General features: G+C 47.2%; 1 protein-coding gene across 2 annotated transcripts in view; it reads left to right on the top strand.

Moving 5' to 3' along the window:
* The window catches only part of LOC119379358 (tyrosine-protein phosphatase non-receptor type 23), a 94,330-nt gene that overhangs the window by 19,037 nt on the left and 50,653 nt on the right, over nt 1-24,640 (top strand). For both annotated transcript variants that reach the window (XM_037648666.2, XM_037648664.2), the window contains exons 6-11: nt 1,707-1,889; nt 2,322-2,480; nt 2,555-2,616; nt 12,237-12,431; nt 16,369-16,434; nt 22,905-23,044. In XM_037648666.2, the coding sequence (XP_037504594.1) occupies nt 1,707-1,889; nt 2,322-2,480; nt 2,555-2,616; nt 12,237-12,431; nt 16,369-16,434; nt 22,905-23,044 (805 nt within the window). The remainder of the gene's footprint in view (nt 1-1,706; nt 1,890-2,321; nt 2,481-2,554; nt 2,617-12,236; nt 12,432-16,368; nt 16,435-22,904; nt 23,045-24,640) is intronic.

The following is a 24,640-nucleotide window of genomic DNA, read 5'->3' as shown; positions in this document are numbered from 1 at the left end:
AAGACGCTACTCTTCGTGGCCTAGCCGTCTAACGCCGCTCGATGCGGAGCGAGAGGTCGCCCGTCCTATTCCGCGCGTCGGAAAGTATTTCTGAATTATATTTCTTTGTGGCTTTCAGATATATATTTATATATATATACGAGACATGATGGCGACGCCGACGGCAAAAATCAGCCGAGAGTGTCCATATAATTGCTGTCGCAATAAAAACAAAAAACTAATGTGTTATAAGAAACCACTTCAAAGAAACAACCAGGAACAAGCCCACAAACTTTGGGATCATACCACTATTTTGCTCTGCACACTTGTCAGCCTTCTTTTAAAGGTGCCCTCAAACACGTTTGATGCACCTATTTTTTATTCATTGGTTGCTTAGACTTATGGCTGGGGATAACTTTTGCATAGATCAAAACATTGATATCAGTAGATTTAATATTTTCTCCTGCAGTGAAGTCATGAAATCTCTGCCGACCACATCAACGCGTCAGAACTACTGCAGGCGGAAATGGCGACAAAGAGTGCAGTCGAATGATTAGATAAATGTAATGTTAAACGTGATAGTGGCATTGCATCATGAAAGAGATTATAATTAGATCTTGTTTTACTCTTGCATGCTTTTTCGTGGAATACCAAATAGACGCTCTCGCAACAAAAAATGATCACTACAACTACAAAACAGGAGAGGCACTGGCTGCTATTTCGCCTCTGGCTTCTTGCTTGCTTGAGTTGGTTGTCCATGCGGTAAAGAAGCTGATCAACTTGAAAACACGGTTGAGGCGCTGCCTGCTTTTTAGCCTGTGGCCTCCGAGCATAGAAAGATGCACACACGAGCTTTGTCATAATGCGAAAGCTTTTCGTTTTGCCTGTGTACCCTCCTGAGCAGCCTCGTTTTGTATGTGTTGGGCACTCGTGAGTGCTACGGTATTCAAAATGTGAATGTTTTTCACCTCGGCACATTGTTATTGTCTCGCCCTTTTTCTCTGGGTGCAAGGGGAGCAGTGCCATGTTGTTTGTTTCTATGGTAACGGCGGAATCACTGTGCCAGGTGGATGGAATAGGCGACAATGGTGTGCCAGGTTCTCCTACGTAGGAGCTTTCAGCTCACTTAATTGGCAGCGCCTTGCTACACCAGTGGCAAGTTAAATGTGGTCATGTGACCCCGCGAAGATTTTATGGTAGGGTATTTTTTTTTTTAATTTTCTAGGTTGAATAACTTCAGTCTCCATACCCCCATCGCTGCCGTTCTTGCTGCATTAATCTGTCCATTCTTCAGTCTACACAATCCGCGAGTAAATAATGAGGGCTTCAATAGTGTTATAGGGCCCCTTTAATTACTTGCAGCAAAATCACACTGCATAATTTCTTGCTGTTTTTATCAAGTGCATGAAATAGCATGGCATGCCCAGAATTATTATATAAGCAGCATTTAGTTCTTTAGGACATGGACATTCACGTGCATTCGTGCGATAGAGAACAGACAGCGTGATTGGATTGCTTAATAGAACACAACAAAATTTGCTGATTTCTCTGGTTTGAACATGTTATTATTAAACATGGTAACTGTAAATTGTAGAGGTAACATGAAATTTAAATATTTGGAGGTGAAACTTTGTCGCATTAATGTAAAGCAGCATGACTTTTATGAAATTAGAATTGTCTTGTAGACCTTGACATCATCATGATAGAAAATTGTGCTTTACTATTAGGGCCAGGCTCAGGAATGTATTCTGGAAAAGTCAATGTTGGACCATCGCAAGTCTTCCATCACTGCCAAAGTGGCTGCACAAGTGGTTGAATACTTTCGTGCGGCTGTGTCACTTCTGCTTGCTGGCTCCACCAGTTCAGACTCAGGCTCCATACAAGAGATTGTTGGCACCAAATTGATGAAGGTATGTCGATAGATAATTGGCATGGTTGTACAGTAACAGTGCTTGTGAAATACTTTGAGCTGAAGGCAGTCTCAAAAATGGGATACTACTCAAACACTTTTCTTTGTGTGGCTGTGTGTATTGAAGCTATTGAGAAGTGGAATAGGGGTCTGTGACAACATTGAAAATACTGTAAGTACTTATTAGTATATAGTACACTTGAATTATCAGCATTTTTAAACTGAAAAATCATAATTGAGCCTGCACCTTCTTGACTGGGATGCTTGCATTCTGTCTCTTTTCCAACATTTGTGGTAAAATTGGCCCAATAACTTTATTCATTTAGTAGGCTGGTGCGATTGCACTGCTTCACATGGCTCAAGCAGGTTGAACAATTAAAATGCAGGGCACCTTGAAATGACTCGTTAAATGGTTGTCATTACAATTTGCTAGCTTTGGAAGAAGATCTTGGACTTCAAGATGGCGTACTACACAAGTGTTTCATGCCTGCACATGGGCAACCAAGCTGAAGAAGCTCAGAAAATGGGTGAACGCCAGGCCTGGTACCAGCTTGCTGTGCAGCATCTCAATGAAGCAACTTCAATTGCAAAGGCAAGCGGGTTATTTAACCAATACTTATTCCTCTTGACTTGCAAACTTGCTCATTTTCTACATTTTCTTACTAGGGCCTAGAAGAGGAAAATCTTGGAGAAACACTTTCCTTTGCAATGGATGTGATTGGTGGAAAGTAAGAAACTTATAACTTCTTGCTTCTTTAGGAATTGTGATTCCTATGTGATAAATAAATAGAACAATTAGCACTTAACGTGCTGAATATTTTGTCTCTTGGTAGGGTAGTAAGTGGGTCATCTTGGTTTTAGCTTTATATCGCTGTAACAGTTCCACATTTTATTTTGAAATTGTGTGTGTTGAATAAGAATGCTTTTGACGTTCACCTGGTGTAATATTTTTCACTGCAGCTCCTCTCACTTTCTTTTTTTTTTTTTGTATTTGAGAACCAAATTTTAGGCTGGGGTGTAAAAGTAAATGTATCTTTTCTCAGAAACAGAAAAACAGTATGACCCTGAAATTTTGCACACTAATTCCACATGATACACTCAAACCTCGATATAACGAAAACAGATATAACGAATTATCGGTTATAACGAAGTAAATGAAAAATATGCTTGTCATAGATACAGTGTTACAAATAAGCGTTTATAACGAATTTTCGGATATAACGAAGTTATTTTCGTGGCAGATGTGACTTTGTTATAATGAGGTTTGAGTGTAGTTGCTTTAGTTCCTACCTAAAAGAATGGGTTCCTAGATTTTGCTTACAAGAAAAAGAAATATTGCCCGAAATTGCCACGTAACGTAAAAGAGACTTCCAATTATCCTTTGTTTTTTTTTTATAACTCAAACAGTTTTCGAAAGTTTTAAGTTCAGGCTATATTTGCAGGGTATTTCAGTACAATCTGAGAACATTTCAGCGTAATCGGTCGGATAGTTTGCCAGAAAATGTACATAACGTTTCGAAATATATCAAAGAAGTGATTTTGAGAAAAACACAATCTTCTGTTAAAAACATGTATTGATAGTGCTCAACATAAAAACGAATGACTATGCTTCTATGCACTACAAAAGCATCCCTTGTGAGAAAATTTGCACTCAAGACTTATGAAAATAGCATAAATTAAATATGTTTTACCGATGTAGCCATATTCATTATTTTTAAAAAATGCATACACACACAAACAGTGATGCAAAACAACATGTACGCAAACCCTTGCACTCGTCAGGAGGTGCGATTTTCGGCGCCATTCTTAGGTGTCTTCAAGCGCCCTTGTGCGCTGGCCACTCTGCGGTTTCGCTCTGCGTAGGGTGTACTCATTTTTAGTAATGAAATAAAAAAAGTAAATTTTTTTGTTGATTTACCCTATCATGCCCCTTTAGTTTTGTCAGTCATATAGAGTTAGTTGGCTGCTGAAATTACTTGTAAAGCCTTTCTCTTTCTTTTCTCTTCTCTTTTTTTTTTCTTCTTCTTGAAGCACCTGCTACATGATGCCATTTTAAAACATTGAATGACCTGCTTAGTTCCTAGTCAATGGTGTCAAAATACCTGAGCCAAATAATGTTAATGTAGTTGCAACAGAAAGCTCAGAAAGGCCTCCTGCTCTTCCCTTGAACGTGAAATCCCTGCCACTTTTCATGAAGTGAATTGCTACTCAAACACGACAACCGTTGGCCAAATTTCTTGATCCTTCATGACTGAGCAGGGCGCTTGGCAGATGCAAAATACATACAGCATCACTGGCAAGCCTTTGGCACCATCATTTGGTGGATGTAGGGCCATGCTGCCTCTGAGATATGGTGGGCCCATGGAGTGTTGTGGCACTGATCTTGAAGGCCATAGGTAAGCTTAATGATATAGGTGGAACATGGTGCTGTGCATTCTACACAGATGTTGTAGTGGGAATGACAAAAAAGAATAGGTCACAAGTGCATGGCAGCCACAGCAAATGACTGAGAATAACTTTACTTATACTGGGTGCATTGAAAAACATTAGTGGGAACGATTCATGGGGAAATGGCCCTTAATGACAAGCAAATTCTACGCTTCGTTTTTTTGTGAAAAATATCGCTTTGCTAATACCTCTTGGATTCACTGTTCACACGTTGTCGACGTCTGTGTTCTTTTTTGTAATTGGGCCTGTGGTACTGCAGTTCATGTAGAACTAACTGTTAGCATTTGTTTTTTGGGAAGCCATTTCACTTGTGTGGTGTCACTGTATGTGCTGGTTTTACATAAGAGGGATAAATTCAGATAGACTCAATAGTGGGAAGGAACTTTCGGACGTCTGGAAAATTAGCACCTTGTTTAAATATGCTTCAAAAAAAAAGTGTGCATCTGTGAAGCACATTCTATACAAGGACAAAATAAAATAGAAACTTTCTGCCATGCAGATGGTGACTTTAGCTGTTTGAACATATTGTCACGTGGTCGTGACGTCGACGAAGACAGCAGTCGGCGTTTGCAGGATGAAACTGTTTATTTGGCCGAACTTGTGGCCAGAAAATGAGAACTAGAACTACAGCAATACACGCTGTACAATGATAGCGGTGAACAGGGTGTCGTTCGTCGATCAACTGACAAGCAGTCAAGCGCGTCGGCTTTTATACAGGCGCTGTCGAACTTTCCAGCGATATCGCTGGTGGCGGCGTTATCTCTCGACAAAGCTGGAACATTCTCGTGCGGCGCGCAATCTTAACAGATTGTTCCAAAACAATCGTGAAGCTTCCTACACATCACGGCGAGGTTTGCGCAGCGCGTTGCCCACAGTCTTTGTGGGTGAAGTTTACACTCATGAAATATAAGACTCGCGGCAATGCCCCCCTCTGAAAAAGCATCGTCCTAATGCTTAAAAACAGAACATGAATACATGCAATACTAAAGAAAACTAATAAAGAAAGCAAACATTAGAGTCCTCAGGTGCGCTAACGAGCATAGTACGGTTTAAGGCACACCACATGCACGACCTCGGGTCGAGCTCAGCGCCTCTGGGAGTTCGTGATGCCGTCGGGGACAACCTCGTAGTCGAGTGCGCCGAGACGTCGAAGTACCCTGTACGGTCCGAAGTATCGTCGAAGAAGCTTCTCGCTCAGTCCGCGTCATCGTATTGGCGTCCAGACCCAGACACGGTCGCCGGGCTGGTACTCGACGAAGCGTCGTCGAAGATTGTAGCGACGGCTGTCGGTGTGCTGCTGGGTCTTGATGCGCAGGCGGGCCAGCTGTTGAGCTTCTTCGGCACGTTGTAAGTAAGCGGCGGCGTCGACATTTTCTTCGTCGGTGACGTTGGGTAACATGGCGTCGAGCGTCGTTGCCGGGCTTCTTCCGTAGACCAACTTGTATGGTGTCATCTGCGTCGTTTCTTGGACGGCCGTGTTGTAAGCGAAGGTCATGTACGGAAGGACGGCGTCCCACGTCTTGTGCTCAACGTCGATGTACATGGCCAGCATGTCGGCAATGGTCTTATTTAGGCGCTCGGTGAGGCCATTGGTCTGAGGGTGGTAGGCAGTGGTCCGGCGGTGGCTTGTCTGGCTGTGCCTCAAGATCGCCTGAGTTAGTTCCGCAGTAAACGCCGTACCTATGTCGGTGATCAGGACCTCTGGGGCGCCATGACGCAGAACGATGTCTTCAACGAAGAACTTCGCTACCTCGGCGGCACTGCCTCTAGGTAGGGCCCTTGTTTCGGCGTAACGGGTCAGGTAGTCGGTAGCTACGATGATCCACTTATTACCACTAGTCGACGTTGGGAATGGTCCCAGGAGGTCCATCCCGATCTGCTGGAACGGTCGCCGAGGTGGCTCGATCGGCTGAAGAAAGCCCGCTGGTCTTGTTGGCGGTGTCTTGCGTCGCTGACAGTCTCGGCATGTCCTTACGTAGCGAGTGACGTCGGCGGCAAGGCGCGGCCCGTAGTACTTTTCCTGTATTCTTGCCAGCGTTCGGGAAACACCGAGGTGTCCTGCTGTCGGGTTGTCGTGCAGAGCCTGGAGGACTTCTGGCCGCAATCCTGAAGGCACCACGAGAAGGTACTTGGCTCGATTCGGTGAGAAGTTCTTCTTTCGGAGAACGCCGTTGCCTAAGAAAAACGACGCCAGTGCTCGTTTGAACACTTTCGGAACGACGGCGTTCTTGCCCTCGAGGTATTCCATAAGGCCTCTGAGTTCCGGGTAGGATCGCTGTTGTTCAGCGAAGTCGTCGGCACTTATGGTTCCCAAGAAGTAGTCATCGTCCTGGTCGCCTTGCGGCGGCGGTTCCACGGGGGCACGAGACAGGCAGTCGGCGTCAGAGTGTTTTCTTCCGGACTTGTAAACGACGGTAATGTCGAATTCTTGAAGTCTCAAGCTCCATCGTGCGAGACGATGAGCGAGACTCAAGCTACATCGTGCGAGACGAGCTAACTTGAAGGACCTGAAGGGTCCTTCAAGTTAGCTAGCCAACACAGGGCGTGGTGGTCGCTCACAACTTTGAAGGGCCTTCCGTAAAGGTAGGGGCGAAACTTTGTTGTAGCCCAAATTATGGCAAGGCACTCCTTTTCTGTCGTAGAATAGTTTGCTTCCGCCTTTGAAAGCGACCGACTAGCATAGCTGATTACCCTTTCCACTCCGTCAGTCCTCTGCACAAGAACGGCGCCGAGTCCTACATTGCTTGCGTCGGTGTGCACTTCCGTTTGGGCGTATTCGTCGAAATGCGCGAGTAACGGAGGCGTCTGCAGGCGTCGTTTTAGTTCTTGAAGTGCTTCCCGCTGCGGCGTTTCCCACTTGAACTCGACGTCGGTCCTGGTAAGGTTAGTAAGTGGCTCGGCGATGCGGGCAAAGTTTTTGACGAACCGCCTGTAATAGGCGCACAGGCCGAGAAATCGACGCACGGCCTTCTTGTCGGTAGGCGGCGGGAATGTAGCGATGGCGACTGTCTTCTGGGGGTCAGGGCGTACTCCGGACTTGCTTATCACGTGTCCCAAAAACAAAAGTTCCTCGTATGCAAAGCGACACTTTTCTGGCTTCAGGGTGAGTCCGGAGCTCTTTATTGCTTGAAGTACAGCTTCAAGCCGCCGTAGGTGTTCGTCGAAGTTTGAGGCAAACACAACGACGTCGTCCAAGTACACGAGGCAAGTCTGCCACTTCAAGCCAGCCAGCGCTGTATCCATAACACGTTGGAAAGTTGCGGGTGCCGAGCAAAGACCAAAGGGCATGACCTTGAACTCGAACAGGCCGTCTTGTGTTATGAAGGCAGTCTTTTCTCGGTCTCTCTCGTCTACTTCGATTTGCCAGTAGCCGGTCTTGAGGTCCATCGACGAAAAGTACTTGGCGTTATGGAGTCGATCTAGGGCGTCGTCTATCCGTGGGAGAGGGTACACGTCCTTCTTCGTGACCTTGTTCAGGCGACGATAGTCGACGCAAAAACGAAGGGTTCCATCCTTCTTCCTCACTAACACCACAGGTGACGCCCACGGACTCTTGGACGGCTGGATGATGTCGTCGCGTAGCATTTAGTCGACCTGTTTCTTGATGGCCTCGCGTTCTCGCGTCGAAACTCGGTACGGGCTCTGACGGATTGGTCGGGCACTTTCTTCTGTTATGATGCGATGTTTCGCGACTGGGGTCTGTCGAATTCTTGACGACGACGAGAAGCAGTCCTTGAATTGTAGGAGCAGGGCTTTTAGCTGGTCTTGCTTGTGTTTCGGGAGGCTCGGGTTGACGTCGAAATCGGGTTGGTTTCGTCGATCCGTCGAAGCAGGTTCAGTAGCATCGAAGAGGGCGAAAGAACTGCTGGCGTCCACGAATTCGTGGATGTAGGCGACCGTCGTACCAATGTTGAGGTGCCTATATTCGTGGCTGAAGTTTGTCAGCACTACCTTAGCTTTGCCATCACGCAGCTCGGCTATGCCTCTTGCGACGCAAATCTGACAGTTCAGAAGTAGGTGCTGATCGCCCTCGATGACACCTTCAAGGTCTGCGGGTTCTTGAGTTCCGACGGAAATGATGATGCTGGAGAGAGGCGGAATGGTGACGTGCTCTTCTATCACATTCAACACGGGGTTTCCTGTCGTCGTGTGTGGCGGCAGCGCTTTTTCTGAGGTTAGTGTTATTGACTCAGATTTCAGATCGATGACGGCGCCGTGGTGGCTTAGGAAGTCCATCCCAAGTATCACATCCCTGGAGCAATGCTGTAAGATTACAAAGCTCGCAGGATAAGTCCGGTTATTGATGGTGACTCTTGCGGTGCAGACTCCAGCCAGAGTTATTAGATGGCCCCCAGCGGTCCGGATTTCGGGCCCTTGCCAAGCGGTCCTAACTTTCTTCAATCTTTTGGCGAATGGTCCACTGACGACGGAATAGTCGGCTCCAGTGTCGACGAGAGCGGTGACGTTGTGGCCGTCGAACAGTACGTCGAGGTCGCTAATCCGTCGTCTTGCGTTGCGGTTAAATTGTGGCGTCGGGTCACGGCTAGGTCGGCTTGTCCCGCTGCTTGTACGTCGCGTCGACAGGTCTTCTTCAGGGACCGAGGTTTCGTCGTCAGGGCTTCGTCTGCTTTGCGTCGTGCTCGGCAGGTCTCGTCGCGTAGTCGGCGGCGGCGGCCGCGGAAGATCTTCGGCATTTCGTCGTACAGCAACTGCACCTCCATCGGTTGCTGCCCTTAGTTTCCCGGATACGGGCTAGGCGACCGGCCCCGGTTTGGGCCAGTGTGCTGTCGACGGTGCGGTGACATGTAGCGGCCGGGCGACGGCGAGCGGGAAGGTCGTCGTTCTTGCCACTGTGTTCCGGTCAGGTAGTCGTCGATGTTGCGAGGCCGTTCGCTTGGCTGCGGGCGCGGCGCGTTGACGGCGAATCCGCGTAGCCCCATCTGTCGGTACTGGCAGCGGCGGTATGTGTGGCCGGCCTCCCCGCAGTGGTAGCAGAGCGGGCGGTTGTCAGGGGCGCGCCAAACGTCGGTCTTGCGGGGGGTGTAGCTTTGGCCTGCAGGCGGGCGGGATGGCGTCGGAGGTGGCGGCGGTGTCTGGCGACGGAACTGCGATGGCGCGGGGCGTTGATGATAGCCCAGAGTGGCGACAGCATGGCGTGCAACGGCAGCATAGCTCATGGCTTCCGGCGCAAGTGGCGGCGGTGCAGCAACTCCCAGCGAATGCTGAATTTCCTCGCGAACGACGTCGGCTATGGAATGCACTTGGGGTTGCGATGCAGGAAACATCTTTCGGAGCTCTTCGCGCACGACCGCCCTTATCGTCTCACGCAAGTCGTCGGAGCCCAGCGCATGTACTTCCCCGTAGTTCGTCATCGGCATACGGCGGTTGTATTGCCTCGTACGCATTTCTCGGGCCTTTTCAATCGTTGTGGCCTCCGAACTGAACACCGCGACTGTCTTGGGCGGGTTGCGTACAAGTCCGGCAAAGAGCTCTTGCTTCACTCCCCGCATCAGGAAACGAAGCTTTTTTTCTTCGGACATAGCCGGGTCTGCGTGCCGGAACAGTCGGGTCATTTATTCGGTGTACATCCCGATGCTTTCATTCGGGAGCTGTACACGGGTCTCCAACAGCATTTCGGCTTTTTCCTTGCAGACGACGCTGCCGAAGGTGTCCAAAAATGCGGCGCGAAAAAGGTCCCAGTTCGTCAGCGTGGCTTCTCTGTTCTCGAACCATGTCCGAGCGGTGTCTTCTAGCGCGAAATACACGTGCCGTAGTTTGTCTTCACTTGTCCAATTGTTGAAAACGGCGACCCGGTCGTACCTTTCCAGCCAGCTCTCTGGATCTTCGAGCGACGACCCGTGGAAGGTTGGCGGCTCCCGGGGCTGATGCAGCCGGATCGATGTTGGAGCTACTGGGTCGGTCATCGTTACAGTCGAGGTCACGGCGTTAGGTTGCCTGGCGTTGCCGGGAAGAGGTCCGTACTCTGGCTTGAGTCCTAGCTGCCGGCGGCTAGTTCGACGATCCGGGTTTTCTTTGCCGTCGTCCTCCTCGCGGCTTGGGCTTGGGTCAGCGCTTCGCGGGGGCGTCCGGATCATGTAAGCAGCAGCACCTCCACCAGATGTCACGTGGTCGTGACGTCGACGAAGACAGCAGTTGGCGTTTGCAGGATGAAACTGTTTATTTGGCCGAACTTGTGGCCAGAAAATGAGAACTAGAACTACAGCAATACACGCTGTACAATGATAGCGGCGAACAGGGCGTCGTTCGTCGATCAACTGACAAGCAGTCAAGCGCGTCGGCTTTTATACAGGCGCTGTCGAACTTTCCAGCGATATCGCTGGTGGCGGCGTTATCTCTCGACAAAGCTGGAACATTCTCGTGCGGCGCGCAATCTTAACAGATTGTTCCAAAACAATCGCGAAGCTTCCTACACATCACGGCGAGGTCTGCGCAGCGTGTTGCCCACAGTCTTTGTGGGTGAAGTTTACACTCATGAAATATAAGACTCGCGGCAATATGCAGAAACACCTTTATTGGCAGAGACCAGTTCATTGCAAGAGGTTGTGAACAGCTTTGGTGATTGATTAGGAAGCCTCGGTTATTAAGTTTTTTTTTCATTAGCTAAAGAATGGGAAAAAATTGAGGAGCAGTTCCACTCTGTGAAGGTGGATGACCAGCGAAGCTGTTTAGCACACGACACTGAGGTGACACAGAATTTCAAACCATAGCCGATCACACACCCTGTAACTAAATTCAGAGTGTCTGTCCAGAAAACTTCTTTTAAATTTAGTATATCCTCCTTTAAAGTTTCATTTGAGCAACATGTATCGTCTTGTCTGGCTTGCGGTATTCGCTTGGCATTTCGTGTATGATCTTGAGGAGCCATTTGAGCAGCATGCATCTTTTTGCCGCATTCTGTTTCTCAACATGCACTGTCTTGTCTGGCTTGCTTGCTGCATGCACTTGGCATATTGTGCATGATCTTAATTGGTGTTTGCCGCCTTTACGTTCCTTTTTTTCATTTTTAACAGATCAGTGGTGAATAGTGGGATTTGCCCAATTTCTGTGGCACATACGTTTTTTTTTGCTCGCTATCAAAGGGAATGCCCTAGCCATGTCCAGCTTCGCTATAATAATTTTGCTTAAAGGGGCCCTGCTACACTTTTCCAAGTAATCATCAAATGGCTTCATGAACGGAGTTTATTGCCTCACGAACTGACTACTGAAAGAATTTTTAGAAACCGTCAAGTACGAGGAGAGTTACAGGGATTTGTCGCACGCTTCGAGTGCTTTCTCTCTCCTTTTGGTCAGCGAGCGCGCTGAAAGCTACACAGGGGTGGTGATGAGGGGGCAAGAAGCTACGCCCATCCGTCAGTGCGCGTCATGACCGTGAGCACTTTTTCTTTTTTTTCTTCAAACACACAACTTACTTTCAGTGTGATCGTGAGCGGCGCGCGGGCATGTCGCGGCATCCTGCAGTGGCGGCTGTAACTATGCACCTCACAATGCTCAGATCGGCCAATGGTCGTGGACTTTTGGTTTATGGCGCAGTCATTTTGGTTTATGGCAAGAGAAGCAGGAGCGATTTCTAGCTGATTTTGAGAATTAATTGTAAATTCGAGGTCACGTGCTGCGCGATAATGTTTGGCTGGCATGTTCTCAGGAGCCTCGGCTATCGCTCAGCAGTATTTTCTAACCATGCTGAAAAAGGTTTGCAGGGCTCCTTTAAACCCAGTACCTCCTTAGTTCTTGCTCATTGTGATTTTTGTACGAAGTTGTATGTTTAACAAGACCATCAAAAAGAAGTTAGGGGCCTCTTTATAAACTTAAATGGAAGAATTTATGCATGTGGATCTGATTTGGTAACTGTAGCGGTCTTTCATACTCTTCTACTGCCCAGGTTCAAAGCCGCAAAAAAGGAGAATGAGTTTGTCTACCATGAAAGAGTGCCACCCGTGGAGTCCTTGCCAGAAGTTAAAGGAGCCAACCTGGTCAAAGGCATTTCATTCAGTCCTACTGATCCAGAAATAAGTGGTCCTGACATTTTTGCGCGGCTGGTTCCAATGGAAGCCCATGAAGCATCTTCTATTTACAGGTGACTGTGCTTAAATAAGCCTGTGTTGTCGGGGTTTTTCTTGATATGATACAGCTGTGTCATGATTGCAACGTGTTGCTCATCCTAACCTGCTAACCTGTTTTGCTTCTCCTGCATGGATTGAATCATTGCATACACGGATGTTTTTGTCACCGCATATTGTAGTTCCTGTATCACGTTTAGAAGCATAGAAATATAAATTGTAAGTGTAGTCAACCTTCACTACTCTTTGCTTCCATTGCATCCTTTCCAGTGATCCAGACACATTCAGGTTCTTTTCCCCACTCCCTTCACTGTGAACAAAATGACTGTTTATACATATGATTGCACCATCAGATTATCATTTCTTTGATGCAGTTTACTACAACTATTAGTGTTATTGCTTCCCATGCTTGCTGTGAAAGTTGCACATAGATGTGTTAATGTAGGGGCACTCCCAGAATAATTCGGAACGCCAAACACGCAGCAGCTCGCCGGTGGAGCAGACTAGCATATAAGTACAGTCGAACCCACTTATAACGATCCCACATATAACGATCTATCGGTTATAACTACCATATTTGGGTGCACTTACGATTTTCCAATGCTAGCCATTGAAGCTGCAACCACATATAGCGAACATTTTTCAAAGCCTCCTACTTTTACAACGAACACTTCAGACAGGGTCGCGGTAAAAATACGGCTCATACGAAGCGAAAAAAAGGTAAAACAGGCCTTTTAAAGCGTGCGAGGGGAGCGCGCTAGCGCGTGCCCCGCTCCAGTTTGCTCGCGACTAAGATATCCCTGATCGGCGAGCACCGCACGCAGATTTCTGACGCTGCGAGCGAGGTCGCTCACTTTCCAGCCTTTTCTTCAGTGACAGAATGGCAGTGAGGAAAAAAGGAAAGGAGGCAGCATGAAGCCTCCTTTCCTGATGCTGTTCTATGCAGCTACGACCACCTACGATGAACCAAACAATGCCTTGGAGCGCAAGGAGGCATAAATGCAAGAAGTGATAACGGCGATAACTTTCCATCACATGATGGTTCACTGCGTCCCTAAACTCGTTGACGCCACAATGTGCTGCAAAAGGTCGTCCGTCTTTTCGGTAACGGCAGAGACCGGTCGATCGGTGATTACGATTTCTGCGCGATTGCGGCGATGCTTTCGCGGATAAGCATCAGAAAACAGCAAAGGCAAGGTGGCAGCCGTTGATGAACGTGTAGTTATAACTTACAGCCAACAACCTTATATCACAGTCATCTGTAGATATTTGTTCGGCTGCGCGTGTGGCGTACGCCGTACACTGTGCGTATTGACGGCGGTATGAGCGCGCCATGCTGCCGTTCGCAAGTTCGCCGCCACCGCGTCGTGCGAGACCGCTTTAAAGTGCGCGTCACTTTGTAGAAACGAAAGTAGTTCGCCGTTGTTGAGTGGTGCAGGCACCGAGAAACGTCGATGCACTGACAGCGAGCGTATACTGCGTGTTTGACTAGGTGACAACTCAAGTGCGCCGCGCATCGTCGTGCTGGGCCGCGAGAGCATCGCGGAGACGTAGAGTGCGCATTGCTTGCAAAATGCTTGTTTTCGCCGCGTTGAACGAACAGGCTACTCGCCACACCTGTGCATGGTCCGGAGTGAAGCAGGCACAAAGAACGTACAAACGCGCGCATACGGCATACAGCAAGCAGCCCGGCAGTGACTTCGCGAGCCGTGCGTAGGCGACGCGCTGCACACAACTAGCCAGGGATGAGCGGCTCCACGTGGCAGTACCGCGCTTCGGTGAAATGGTGTCAGTTCATTGCAAAGGCGGGTAATTCACTCGTGAGCACATAGCGGGCGTCGCTTCATGACGCGAAAAGGCTTGGCTTGTCACCGGAGGGGTTGGGTGCACTTTAATAAAAGTGCACAAAAAAAACCGGCTTGTGCGCTAAGCACACGTATTTAAAGGCGAGTCCATATACAACGAACTACTGATATAGCGACCACTTTTCGCGACACTTTCGAGTTCGTGATAAGCGGGTTCGACTGTACAGGCAAGGTCTGCGCATGCACGGTCTACCTCGCGAGCAAGCTTTTCTCCCTAGTGCATCCAGATTGGCGTTGTCACGCTCCAAAAGGGTAGCGCTAGGTGTGCTTCAGCGTTATGGCAAGGAGAGCTGGACGGATTGGTTCCTGTAGCATACTACGCACCGTAATTCATAAATACAGAGGCCGGTCGATTGCTTGCGGCGTGTTCTCGCGATCATCTGCATCAATTCTGGGAGACTACGTGCGAGTAAGGCAGCATGGCAGTAACAGCATCGTTGCCTTCTTTAAAACCATGCTAGTCTGTTTTGCGAAGTATTAGTAGTTGCTTTAATTATCTTCCAATCTGTGTTACTACTAGCTTGATGATACGAGGACAATTTAGACCATTACATAACCACTCTCTATACGATAGTGGCAATAAAAGATATTACAAAACGAAGTAAGGCGGCACGTTCTTCAAGGCCAATTTCATGCATCCGCTCTTCTTCGCACACCACATTATGTGGTTCGCATGTAGTATTTGTGCCCCAATCAATCACAGAATCTGGGCGGCAAGTATTCTTACATTTCGATCGCGTGTCTTCGTTTGTTGCCGCGGACACTCTTTTTTTTTTTTTTTTGCTCAGAGGGAATATACAACACTAATCAAGGGTAGGGTGTGTGAGCTGAATGCAAATTAAATAGTATCATAGTAAATATATATATATATAACAGGCAGAACATTGGGTTTAATTTTCCACAGAAAACAAAAGAATTGAAACGTAACTGTCTTTTGCTGAAATGCTCACGGTTGCATCAGACGAAAACCCCACCCTTTGCCAGTGCTAGTCACAATCACCAACCGTAAATATTCTGATCAAATGATAAATAGGGCCCAACGTAACAAAGGAAAAAAGCCACCGAAGCACACGAGCATGCATGCACGAAGACTTATGCTCCAACGCGCGTACATGCGCAACACACAGCTTGGCACAGACAATATCCACCGAGCCCCCCTTATCAAAACGCTAAGGGGCACCTAGGGATAGCGTTTTGTAGGAATGCAGCGCAAATCTAGGTGTACTAGGGAGCAACGCTTGCTTGCTAGGGAGACTGCGCACGCACAGACCATGGTACTACTTTTCCGCAGGCGAGCGGCTGCGTGCCTGGCGCTCCGAATTGTTCTGAGAGCGCCTGTAGTGCTTTGAGGGTCTATATAAACCACATACACATATATACAGTGTTTGTTTTTATACAGCATAGCATGGCTCTTTTTAAAGGATGTGAACTCTCATAGCTCATATGTTGAGAGGATAACTTGAGTGCTTGGTATATTGTGTGTTCCTGGTGTTTCAATTTTCTTACTTTTTCCTAATAGTATTTCGCTGCTGGCTTGGTAGTGTTATTTGAAGAGATTTTCCTGGCTCTTTTACACTTTACAAGTGACACTGAATGAAAGGTTACCTTTGGCAGAACTTGACTAACTAAAGCAATATGGCATGAAGTTATGTGATGAGCACTTAGATTAATTTTCTACCATGAGAACCTGTGGCTGCTTAGCGAGAAATGTAAAAAAGAGAGAGCTAAGGAAGTAGGGAAACGCTTAAAAGACCAACACCTTGACCGTTTTCTTAATCATAAAAATGAGCAAGCCACGGCAAGGCGTGCTCTGTCGCCATTTTGTGATAAGTGCCTGACCTCTCTGACAAAAGCAAAATTGCACTGGCTGTTGCCATTGCAGTTTTGGTTTCATGTCTCTTTGTAATGTGGAGGCAGTTTTTGAAACACCCCCTCCTTTTTTTCTTTTTTTTTTTTTTTTGCCTGAAAGAAATGCACATTAGATTCTGGTGAGTATGGCATCTGAGTGTTTTTCAAATGTTGTTGAATGTCTGCACTTGTGATACAGCATTATTACTTATGCTCGCATGTACTTTTTCTTTTTTCACAGTGAAGAGAAAGCAAGACTTCTACGCTCAGTAACCAGTCATGTAGAGAGAAAAAATGAAGAGCTGGAGTGAGTACCTGAAACATTGTACAGTGGCATCCGGATAGGGCTATAGTAGTCTGTCATCCTTAGTATGGTTGTATATAGGTAATGTCGTGTCATATGTCGTGGCAGTTAACAGCACAGCATGCGCTATAGTTATCATTTGCTAATCCCTGACACATTGAAAAAATGTGCGCATGAATAAAAAATCACTTTCGCTTAAAGGGCCCCTCACCAGGCCACACAGCAAATTTTAGTTAGACGCTGGAAGTTGTTGTGTGCCGAATGAAGAGCAGTATGCCGCCAGAATTTTTCAATTCGGTTCATTACGAGCTGAGAAAAACAATAATTGGTAGCGGTGCGAAACCATGATGCGAGGAGGCGAGTTTCAAACCCTTGCCACTCGCCCCGTGTAGCCTTCGCAAGCAAAATCCCTTCCCTGCCCTCTTCACTTGACACATACGCAGAACACGTCATGCGCATGCATCGTCACGTGCGCATGACGTGCCCGAGCTAGCCCGAGCACGCGAGCGGCGTTGTATGGCCGCTACCCCTTTTTTTTTTTTATGTAGCGGCCATGGGCGTTTTGTCGGCGTTCTCTGTGCTGTACTGCCTGTTTCTGCGGGACGGGCATGAAAGTTGAGACATTTGTACGGGCACGAGAGTGGCGGTATCACGAGCCACTGCCGCATTAGCATTTACCTGGACGCGGTAGAATAAATGAGCTCAATGAGTGCTCGAACGCGCCAGAACATTACTTTCGTTTCCAGGCCTGGCGTCTGCTCGATACGCTAACCGCGGGGACGCGAACGCATGGGAAAGGGAGGCACATGAGCCCCGCATCTCGCTGAAATTCACGAAAAAAAATGAAAAACGCACACATTCCCTTTGTGTGTTTCATTATTTCTCTCAAGTTTTATTAATCTATTCAAGCGCAAAATTACACAAACTACACATGTCGCAGCGTGACGTGCTACTGTTGGAGACGTCAGAGCACAGTCGTCTACGTAGACGAGCGACGTCACAGCACTACCACCTACGTAGGGCCATTTTCTCATGTACGTCGTCCCCTCATTCTCTAAAGCGGGCGCCCGCGAGAGGAAGGGCAAGCAGCGTTCACCTTGAAATTTGACCCATTTCCGCGGCGCGTAGCGTTGCAAATTTTGGCACACGTGATCGTGAACGCCCAGTGTATGCATTGCGCTCGTTAGCTTAAAATTGTCAAACTTGGTGAGGGGCCCTTTAAGGGTGAAGCAATGAATGCGATAGCAACAAATTGTAATGTAAAAGAAGTAAGGCTAGCAGCTAACTCTTTAGGATCCAATCTCACGTAACTCAAGAAAACTCTAGGGAATACTGCTGCTCCAGGGACCGAAGCGGTTTTCGTGCTGTCGGTCCCCTAAATGCGAAGTAAGTGCGTTGAGAGCACAGCAAGTTTATGAGCCGTGTCCTTATGTCTGTCGAGATAGTGCGCACGCCAGTGCCCTTCAAGCAACGCCCCCCACCTTCGTCCCCGTTGTCCCTTCATGTTCCTTACAAAAGACTGGTGGGGCGTTTCCTCTCTGCTTGAGGATTAATTCATGGCAGGCCTCGGACGTGGGGTGATGTGCGCGCCCTTCGTGCAACGAAGGGGCTCGGCTCATTTCATCTCTGCTTCAGCCGGGTTCGTCACCAGCGCTAGCGAGCTTTTATTCGCGGGTAGAACAGGCAATGCACGGCGTGATGTTATCAATTTGGACTTTCTACAGAAAATGACTTCAACAGCGACAGCAAAACCCAGACAAGAGTGTCCATATAATTGCTATCGCAATAAAAGATGTAGGGTTTGGTCATGGACTGATTGATCCATGCTTAATCTATGGATATTGGTAGAAGTGCTGGGTACTGCAGCAGGCAACAGAGCTCCACAGCAGACATTGTGTCGCCTTCTCAACCATGACTGACGATGGGCCCTCCGCATCAATGTCGCCATCACCACTTGTTCTCGTACCACCTAATGATCCCGATACGTTCTGTGGGACCGATGGCGTCGACGTTGAAAACTGGTTGGCCATGTTTGAACGCGTGAGTGTACCGAATAGATCGGATCCCACACTTCAGCTGGCTAATGTGTTGTTTTACTTGAGAGGCACGGCAAAGGTGTTGTACGAAAACAACAAAGAACTCTCTAGCTGAGACCAATGCAAAAAAAAAAAAAAAAGTTGCGAGAGATATTTGGCAGACCCACCGGCCATAAGATCGCTGCCAAAAAGGAATTAGCCTGCTGTGCCTAGTCTTCCACAGAATTAAACCTATCATACATGCAGGACTTGCTGGCTCTCTGCCTGAAGGCCGACAGTGACATGACAGAAGGTGAAAAGGTCGGGCATGTGCTGAAGGGGATCGCCGATGACACATTCAATCTCCTTATGTGCAAGGGCTATTCCACCGTGGATGCAATCATCAAGGAGTGTCACCAGTTCGAGCAAGCAAAAAGCTACCGCATTCTGCAACTGTTGGCCAGACTTCCAAACACTGCTGCAACGTCATCGTGGGAAGACCAGTCGGCACCACAACATCCTTCGCCGCCGGAAGACATGACACGAATTGTTCATCGTGAACTGGAAGCGATGGCGCCCTCAGCATTCTATTCGCACAGCACCTATGCCTCCCTTGTTACCGTTCCACTCATCTAAGCCATCGAGTCAGCGAACGCCCTTCTGCTGATTGGAGATTGCCATATTTACTCGAATATAAGCCGGCCCCAATTCTAAGCCGACCTACTAAAGTCTAAAGAAAAAAAAAAGAGAGCCATTGTGCATCTCTTCAGTAGTTAGTCTGTGTTTATGGTGTCCTGACTTTTCTTGTGCCCATGTTTGCACGCCCTGTCTTTTTGGAAAGAGAAATAGAGTTGCCTCGAGTTATTTAGGCCAAACAGAACAAAAAGAAAAAAGATACTCATGACACCAGAGTGGACGACTCGTCCAGCTTTCCCCTGTGTGTGCGAGCTTATCTGTAATGCAATCGCTACTGTACGCAAACTGTCGCCGTTCTTCTGAAACGCAGCAACTGCTGCCGTGTTGCGCCAGTCGCTGCAAGCGATTTGTGTGCAGCGTGGCGCTTACTCACGCCATCACTGCAGCTGAGCTTGACTGTGCTGGAATGTTTGCATGCATGCGTTTACCGTGCGAGTGTCTGTGCATTGAAGCTTCCTTGTGCGTGAGCCGCTCGCTTCTGACAGTGCATATCATGCTGAGCCAATGTGGCGATGGCTATGCTTCCTTTCACGCTTTAGGTGTTCTACACAAGGTGGAAACGAACGGCGGTGAGGCACATTAGGGTTGTCACCTATTAGAAGCGTGCAATAGGCTTACAATGGTGCCATGCTCAGTGCAATTAAATTGTCGACTATAAGCTGCACTCGCGCGTTCGTCGGTGGCTGCTATTACGTTTCTGGCCATTGCCACACTCATGCCATAGTCGTAATCATTGGCTGGCCAGCATCTGTAACTGAAAATGCAAAATGTATTTTGCAGTAAAGTGTGTCGTCCGCCACACCACGAGTTGTGGGGTCCACTTTGTACCGGCAGGCATATGATGAGCCACGATTGCATGAGCAATCAGCAAATACATATGCTTGACCATTATGCTGGTGGTGACGATAGCTTAGATTCGAGTAAATACGGTAACAACCAAGTATGATTGTAACATGTCTTCATTTTGGCATGAATGCGATACTGTTCTTCCATCAACCCATACATGCATATTTCTCATCTACATGCTCAAAAAGGGCTGTGATATGGTCAGATGTCTGTTGTAGAAAGATTTGTTTCTTGTTCAAAATGAGCCTTATCCAGAAACAAAAACTGAGCTAAATTTGGCTGTGACATGAGGAACATCTGGGTTTCTTTCTTATTGCCATGTGGTCTTGACGTTGACGAAGGCAGCAGTCTGCATGTTCAAGACGAAACTCTTTATTTGGGTGAACTTGTGCCCAGAAAATGAAAGGAGCAAAGTACAAGCAATTCAAGCTGTACACTGATAGCGGCGAGAACAGCGTCTGCCATCGAGTCAACTGATCTGCGGTTAGGCGCGTCGGCATTTATACATGCTGCATCGAACATTCGAGTCTTATCGTTGCTGGCCGCGCTAGTTCCAGAATAAGCTAAACTGTTCGCGTTTTCGCACTCAAGCTCATCAGAAGATTCTGAAATAATCTGGAAGGTTCCCAGGTATTCTGGCGTGGTTTGTGCAAAACAGTGATTATACGTGTAACGGACCAGTTACATAAAAATAGCAAAAGAAGCGTGCGTGGCAATATCAGCAAACACTTCTAATCCATATTGTTTTTGACTTATAATCCTGTTAGTTTTTCAGAGTCCCTAAAACAGGTAACACAACCACGGCAGCATCATTTGTGTAATTTAGCACCACATGGAAACAGATGTAATCGCACCCTGGGGAGCAATAAACGAGAGAGTAACAAGCGGTCACCCTTTGAGAGATTAGAAACCAGACAGCCATCAAGCTTGCGGGCGCGAGAAGCGCTAACCGCCCGAAGGACGAAACTGAAACCAGCTGCACTGCGCGCGCGTTTGGATGTGCAGAGGAAAGCTGGCACGCTGCTTTGGAAAGAAAAAAAAACAACGGAGAGACATTGGTGCATGAAAAAAAAATTCAACATATTTCCGTGGCAGCACATGCCAAGCAAGAAAAATGATCAGAAAAGGTGCGCAAAACCAGCTGAACCGCACGCGCGCGCTCGGATGAGCAAGCGAGAGCTGGCGCGCCGCTTTGGAAAGAAAAAAAAAATGGCGGAGAGACATCAGCGCACAAAAAAAATTCCACGTATTTCCGAAGTGTGGCAGCACATGCCAAGCAAGGGAAGGCATGTCATACATGTACAGCAAAAACCCTTTGGTGCCTCTTAGGTGATGTAGTACATGTACTGCGTAAACCCTGAAAGGGTTAAATGGCACCAGTCTTTCACCGCAGTTTGCAGACGCACGCATCGGGATTAGCCAGACGAGTCGTCTGTCCACTTTGCCATCATTTCAATGCTGTGTGTGCTCCCTGTCATAGTTTTAAAATGCCCCTTGGCATCCTTGGGGCACCAAAATAAAAAGGGCAGGCAGTCGGTGCGTTAGCGTACCATCACTAGATTTAAGTGACGAAGATAATCTAGAGCTCACTCAGACTCACTCTCAAAATATATTTTGACCTTAGGGCTCACTCAGACTCAGACACGCCAAAATTTTCCTCAAGCGGACTCGCTCAGACTCACACTCACTCATTTTTTTTTCAACCGGACTCACTCGGACTCAAGCTCACCATAACATTACTCACTCAGACTCACGGCTCAGTCTGAGTCTGAGTGAGTCGACTCATGAGTCCGTTAGCGTAATTTAGCTTTTTCGACCATGGTGTCAATGCCCTTTAAGAGCAATATGTAATGTACTGTTAAATACGGGTTATCAGTGGTTCCAATCCAGTAACAACATTTTCATTGAAAGAAGTGACTCAGAGATATTTTATCAAGAACTTCCCGTGAAAGAGATTGTGGGGGGAGGCCAAGGCACCACGCCCGCCCTTAGGACACACCACTGATAAAGAAATATTGAGCTGGCGTATGAACACTAGTGCGTTGAAGTATGTGTGAGTAGATGTGAGTATGAACGCGAGTCGACATAAGGCTGATAGTATTGCTGAACTTGAGTAGTCATCGGCCCATAGGTCGGCACAAAAATATGGAGCTCACTCGGACTCACTCAAGAAATATATTTTGCGCTTAGGACTCACTCGGACTCAAACTCACCAAAATTTTCCTCAACCGAACTCACTCGGACTCGGGCTCACTAAAATTTATCTCAGCCGGACTCACTCAGACTCACGGCACGATCTGAGTCTGAGTGAGTTTGCCAACCTATGCGAAGAAGTGATGCCCTTGAAAGATAGCCTGTAGACGTGTCAAGTTAGGTTGTGTGCTGGCATGATTTTACAGCTCAGGTCAATGCAGTTTCCTGTGCATGTCTTTCCGCTATGTTTGATCAGTGGCTCATGATGATTTGTTAGTTCATGCATGTTACTATATCTTTAATGAGATTACCTTGTACTGCAGCATGTATAAATTAGCATGGTTTCTGTTAATAAACAGTTGGAAGTTGGTGCCTGTCTCTGTCAGTTCGTGTCTTGATTTCGTCCCCATCCTTTTTGCGCCGTACCTATTTTTCTCACCTATCTTTTAGTTAAAAAATGCTCTAGATAAACGAAATACTTTTTTTTTGCATTCTAAGTGGAGTTAATTTGGTATACATCACAACAATGAAAAGTACTTAATAAAATTACTCTCGACTACAGCTAAAATTAACGTCTAAATAGCATCTGGATTTGGCCTGCCTTTAGTTCAGTTTGATATGGTGGGATGGTATGTATTTCAGGAAAATGTCAAGGTTATACCGTACAGCATTGGTAGTAATGATAAAATAAGCAAGTGGCTACTCATGGGGGTTTTTCAACAGGGCCTTCCTGTCATCGCTCAACCTGGATAAAAGCATGCTGGTAATGGATCCTCAAGCAGTGCCGCAGGAGATTGTGCAGTGTTGTGCCAGGCTGAGTGTGTGCCCTACAGCTGTTAGTGACTTGGTGCTTACTATCCAAGGTGAGCTCTCATTGCTTTTGAAATCATATAGTGCCATTATAGGAAGAATTAATATGCTGTTAATGACCGATTTTTTGAATCTGTGATTTTTTTGTCATGCCTGATCACTCGAGATACCTTTGCAACACTGCCACGTACCCCATAGAGCTAATTATAAGGATGCCTGCAGGTGCTGAAACCCTTAGTTGCCTGATTTTTCCATCTTTTTTCTGTTAGTCTAAAATGACATTAATTGAAGTCATGACTTGCACAATTTCTGGGATCTGACATCCTCGAACCAGCAGTCTCACGTGCTAATCCCCTGGCAGCCATGGCTTGGTCCTCTGAAATGCTAGGCCTGGCTGCTTCGGTGTTCCTTACCAATTTGTGGCATAGGGCTTCAGCACCATGTTTTTATTGAAGGAATTTGGCTCTGTCAGTAGTGGCACCATATCCGCCTTCGCCATCAGTGCTTGCTTCAGAGCACAGAACGCATGGCAAGAGGAGTAGAGCAGTGTCTAATGCCAGTTTTCAAAGTCAGCTTCACCGCAGTACAGCCGTATTACAATATCAAGCGTACACAGCCTATTGTGGTGTGAAGTATATAAAGAGTGAAAAGGGATCACTGTCACGGGACGTAGAATGTGTTTCTTAATTACAGATGTGAGCATCCACTGTGCTCACATCTGTAAGGCGCCTAATAACTGTATTGGCAGATCTCAAAAGCCATTTCCTATGTGACTGTGACAATTTGAGCCCTTGGGGGCTGCAAAAAGGCATGTGTTCGATTTTGCAGGTGATTTTGCAATCCCAAGGGAGTCCAAGAACTTGGACATTGAGTTTGTATATTGCAGTCTGCTTCAACAGTGCTGCAATAAAAGCTGGCTGGGCAATGTAAGGCTGTTAATTTAGTCAATCAGTTTATTAACCAGACATAAGCTAGATGATCAGGTATGCTAAAAGCCATGATTGCAGCTGTACGGAGCCCAGATGACCATGACAGGCATTTCATGACAGCAGTGGTGCATGTGTAGTGAAGAAAAGTGGCTTGCACCTTAGCAGCACTGCCACCGCCATGAGATTGTGGTTGCCGTGCTTGGTCGAATGCTTCAGATCGCTGCCCATTCGCCCGCATCCCCTTGACGAAACTTGCATTTTCTTCTCGTCTGGCAGTAATGCTGTCAGACGGCCGCCACTTACTCAGCCTGACAGATTCCTCCCCTCAAGTACTCCTCTTCTGTGGCCTAGCCTGATGTTCTCTGGTCCATACTACAGCCGGGAACCTTCAGTGCTTCATTTAGTGTTAAAAAAAAAATGCGGGGTGTAGCAGCCGGAAGATGTATCACGTGGTCACAGTTAGGCAATGTACAGAGTGTTGGTGCCAAAGAATTGTGTTTTCCATAAATGCATGAGCCACTAGAACAGAATTGTATCCGTGTTGAATAATTTTTTGTGTTCTTGATCACAGACATTGGTGCTGGGAAATCATGAAACGGGAACATATCAACAAGGTGCTACTGTATGTGGACCAGAGGCTTGCCAATAACCGAACTTCTTTGGTGTTTGGATACACAAACTGAAATCAATAAATGCACTAAAAAATTGGTAGTGCCAAAT

Source organism: Rhipicephalus sanguineus, chromosome 1 (genome assembly GCF_013339695.2).
Source record: "Rhipicephalus sanguineus isolate Rsan-2018 chromosome 1, BIME_Rsan_1.4, whole genome shotgun sequence".
NCBI lineage: Eukaryota > Metazoa > Arthropoda > Arachnida > Ixodida > Ixodidae > Rhipicephalus > Rhipicephalus sanguineus.
This window is presented reverse-complemented; position numbering and strand designations above follow the sequence as displayed.